This window comes from Salpingoeca rosetta (genome assembly GCF_000188695.1).
Source record: "Salpingoeca rosetta unplaced genomic scaffold supercont1.24, whole genome shotgun sequence".
In the NCBI taxonomy this organism is placed as follows: Eukaryota; class Choanoflagellata; order Craspedida; family Salpingoecidae; genus Salpingoeca; species Salpingoeca rosetta.
In genome coordinates this window covers 412,371-416,190 of record NW_004754910.1, presented here as the reverse complement: position 1 = coordinate 416,190, position 3,820 = coordinate 412,371, and the positions used below count along the sequence as shown (strand labels likewise).

Here is a 3,820-nt window from a genome sequence, read left to right as displayed (position 1 = left end):
AGGCCGAGCAGGCCGACGTGCTGGCCCTGGAGGAGGCAAGGAAGATTGGCTATGGCGAGATGCACCCGCTTCGCCGCATCGCACACGGCGCGTCTGGGGAGGTGTGGGAGGCCGAGTGGGACGGCATCACGGTGGCGCTGAAGGTGCTGCGGCAGAACGTGGGCTTCTTTGACGCGGCGCAGCGGCAGGAGTTTGACACGGAGGTGAAGTTTCTGCAGCGCACGCGACATCCAAATGTCGTGCGCTTCTTTGGTGCGGGCACCACCCCCACGGGGTTGCCGTTCCTTGTGCTGGAGTTTGTACCGTTTGGCTCCATGCGAGACCTCCTGCGGAGCGACTTGGCAGACGTGTTGCGCAAGCACGTGCAGGCGCTGTCATCGTCATCGACATCGCCCATCGAAGCACACATGGTCTCGCCCGAAATTGACTGGACAGCAGTCGCGCGTTTTCGTGAGGTGCGAGCAAGTGCTCATCGACAGCGCCATTGGCGGCGGCGGTGGCGGCTTTGGTCCCGTCAACACCACCGTCACCACCGTGCTTGGGCTCAAGCTTCGCCTGGCCTTTGATGTTGCCAGCGGCATGGCCTTTATCCACTCCCTCGACCAGCGCGTGTGCGTGTGTGTGTGTGTGTGTGTGTGTGTGTGTGTGTGTGTGTGTGTGTGTGTGTGTGTGTGTGTGTGTGTGTGTGTGTGTGTGTGTCGTATCTCACTCGTCTTGATCCCCTGGTGGTTGTTTGCAACCCTTGTTGGTGTGTGTATGTGTGTCGCTCAGCTGCCGGAGGATGACGATGAACACGACGAGGACTTTGTGCGGACGGTTGGTCGAGCAGGAGAGGACACGGCATACCGCCTGTTGATTGCAGAGAACGGCCACCAGCTGCTCGCTGATGCCAACGCATATGATTGGCAGTGGATGAACGAACAAAAGGAGACGGGAGAGCCTTTCGACATTCTTGGCACAGCGAAAGAAGGTGTGTATGTACATCGTTGATCGTTGCCGTACGGGCGTACACATTAATAAGGAGGAGCGTGAATTGTATGACCTGACTGTGATACTGTGCTTGCTTGTTGTGTATGCTGCAGGCACCGAGAAAGTGTACGTGGAAGTGAAAACCACCGTTGGTCCAAAGAACTCAGTGCGCGTGTCATCTTACGGTACGCAAAGCTGTGTTGCTTGTGTGTGTGTGTGTGTGTGTGTGTGTGTGTGTGTGTGTGTGTAATTCGTGTGTGTGTGTGTGTGCGTGCGTGGGTGCGTGCGTGGGTGTGTGCGTGCGTGTGTGTGTGTATGTGTGTACACTTTCATTTGGCTGTGCTCACCACTGCGTGATTGTGTGCGCGTTTGCTTGACCGCTTGACAACACATTTCCTCTCTTGGATCATTCACCCACATATTCTGTGATGTATGCATGTGTATTTTGCAGAGGTGGCGTGCGCAGTCGAACAACGCCAGCGTTTTGCGCTCATGTACGTTGTGCTTGATCCTGCTGAACGCAAGGCCAGCGCGGCTGTGATTGTGGACCCCATCTTCACCCAGCAGCACGTTCTCCTGCCCGTGTTGCCACCACAACATGAGGAGGAGTGATGTGGCAGTTGTTGTTTAAGTTGTAGTTGTTGTTTAAGTTGTTGTTGTTGTTTAAGTTGTTTAAGTTGTTGTTGTTGTTGTTGTTGTTGTTGTTCTTCTTCTTCTTCTTCTTCTTCTTCTTCTTCTTCTTCTTCTTCTTCTTCTTCTTCTTCTTCTTCTTGTTCTTCTTCTTCTTCTTCTTCTTCTTCTTCTTGTTCTTGTTCTTCTTCTTGTTCTTCTTCTTCTTCTTCTTCTTCTTCTTCTTGTTCTTGTTCTTCTTCTTCTTCTTCTTCTTCTTCTTCTTCTTCTTCTTTTCGTGGGTCCGTTGAGCGCTCCTTTGCTTGGGCTTGTTCCTTGTGGTGTGAATGTCAGCACTTTGCCGTTCACGCAATCAAAAGTCTGTACTGCTCCCTCCTCGACTATTGGTCACGATACAGTCAAGAAAAAGCAAACATTGTCACCTCGTCTCCACTGCCCCGATGTTGATTGTGCTTGCCAGTGCCCCGACCTTGACTGTGACTGTAACATTGATTGTGACTGCAATGACTAGTTGATCTGTGTGTGTCTGTGTGTCTGTGTGTGCGTGTGTGTGTGTTGAACCCGATTACGCCTGCTAGACATCATCATTGAGGTGCGAAACCACTGCTGGCACTGATCGTTTCGAAGGATTCAACTCGTGTCTACTGTCTAACTTCAAGCAGCAGTGATGCAACGCAACGCTCATTTTCGGGGCCGATACGTGGTGGGAACACACACGGACACAGACACGCAAACACACACACAGAGAGAGACAGAGAGAGACAGAGACACACACACGCACACACACACACACACACACACACACACACACACACACACACACACACACACACAAGCACACACACACACACACACACACACACACACACACACACACACACACACACACACACACACACACACACACACAATCTTGAAAATAGGACGATGTGCTATTTTTATTTTCATGGCGGTCCGCTGGTGATTTGTTCTGCGTTCTTTCTTTCTTTATTCTGCATTAAACGCGGGTACGTTTTCAACAAGGAGGGTGATCATGGCGCATGAGCCCAGCGAACACTACTGCACATCGTCAACCAATGTCGTAGATTTGGGTAATGTAAAGTACGCAGTGACTTGTCACAACAATATGAAAGCAAATGAAAGGTTGGCAGTGCAAGCGTTGAACATTCGTGGTGGTGGTGGTGGTGGTGTTGCTGGCTGTTCCGTCGTCATCAGGTACGCCAACTTGATGTTCCCTTCCTGCACTTGCTGTCGTATGTAGTACATACTGATTCCAAGATGCTTGGTACGTGGCGTGAGCTTGTGTTGTTGGCGAGTGCTAGAACTGGCTGGGAGTCCATGTTGAGACTGATGCTCTCTTGTTCGTAACACAGCTCGGCGCACAGGTTCCTCACCCATAGTGCCTGCTTTGCTGCTTCTGTCATACCGACATATTCAGACTCGGCTGATGACAACGTCACGAGACGTTGACGCTTCGACAACCAGAACACAGGGGCCACAACTGTTGAATACTCATGGTGGTGGTGCTGTTGTTGCAGACTTGTGTAGTGTGTTTGTTGAGAGTTGTGTGGTTATGTGGTGTGTTATGCAAGAGCATGTAACATCGAGCAACCACACAAGCTAAACACTGCAGGTGCAACAGGTCGGAGGGAAATCACGTGAACATTCCAGAACACAAAAGAGGTGAATGCAAAGTTGTGGTGTCGTGAAGAAGGGAGGTCAATGCTGTGACTCAGCAGGCAGGACCTGCCTGTCAGCATCAACAGCAACTTCGGGGGGTGACAGGAATGCAGCAGGGCCTGGGTTAAACGTATTCGTATCGCTCCGGGCACGGTCATTTGAAGGACTAATACTTCGCATCGATGCCGGATGACAAATACACTGTTGTGTCCAGTCCATCTCGAGAATATGCGCAGTATCAGGGACTGCTACGCGACGACACCTTCGACGTATGTAGCGTCGCTCGCCCTTGTCTCTTGTTTTCCCCCTTGCTTAACCACAAGAACCCCTCTTGTTGCCTACGGGCACGTGTGTTTTGCTCTGTACTGTGTTGTTGCTTATCACGCGAGTGTCTGTGCCCCTGTTCAGTTTGTTTTTTCCCCGGGTGACCCAAAAAAAAAAAAAAGATTTCTGTCACCGGCTTTTTTTGACCCCGCCGTCTTTTTTGTACACCGCGGATACATAATATCCCCCCCCCCCCGGGGGGGGAAAAAAAAAAAAA

At 51.2% G+C, this 3,820-nt stretch overlaps 1 protein-coding gene across 1 annotated transcript in view; it reads left to right on the top strand.

The window, feature by feature from the left end:
* PTSG_12761 (serine/threonine protein kinase) overlaps positions 1–1,684 on the top strand; it is a gene marked incomplete at its 5' end in the record, with an annotated part of 19,776 nt that extends 18,092 nt beyond the window's left edge. The window contains 4 exons of the mRNA XM_004990329.1: positions 12–455; positions 772–970; positions 1,083–1,154; positions 1,421–1,684. Of these exons, the coding sequence (XP_004990386.1) occupies positions 12–455; positions 772–970; positions 1,083–1,154; positions 1,421–1,581 (876 nt within the window). The 3' untranslated portion in view covers positions 1,582–1,684. The remainder of the gene's footprint in view (positions 1–11; positions 456–771; positions 971–1,082; positions 1,155–1,420) is intronic.
* Positions 1,685–3,820: the final 2,136 nt, after the last annotated feature.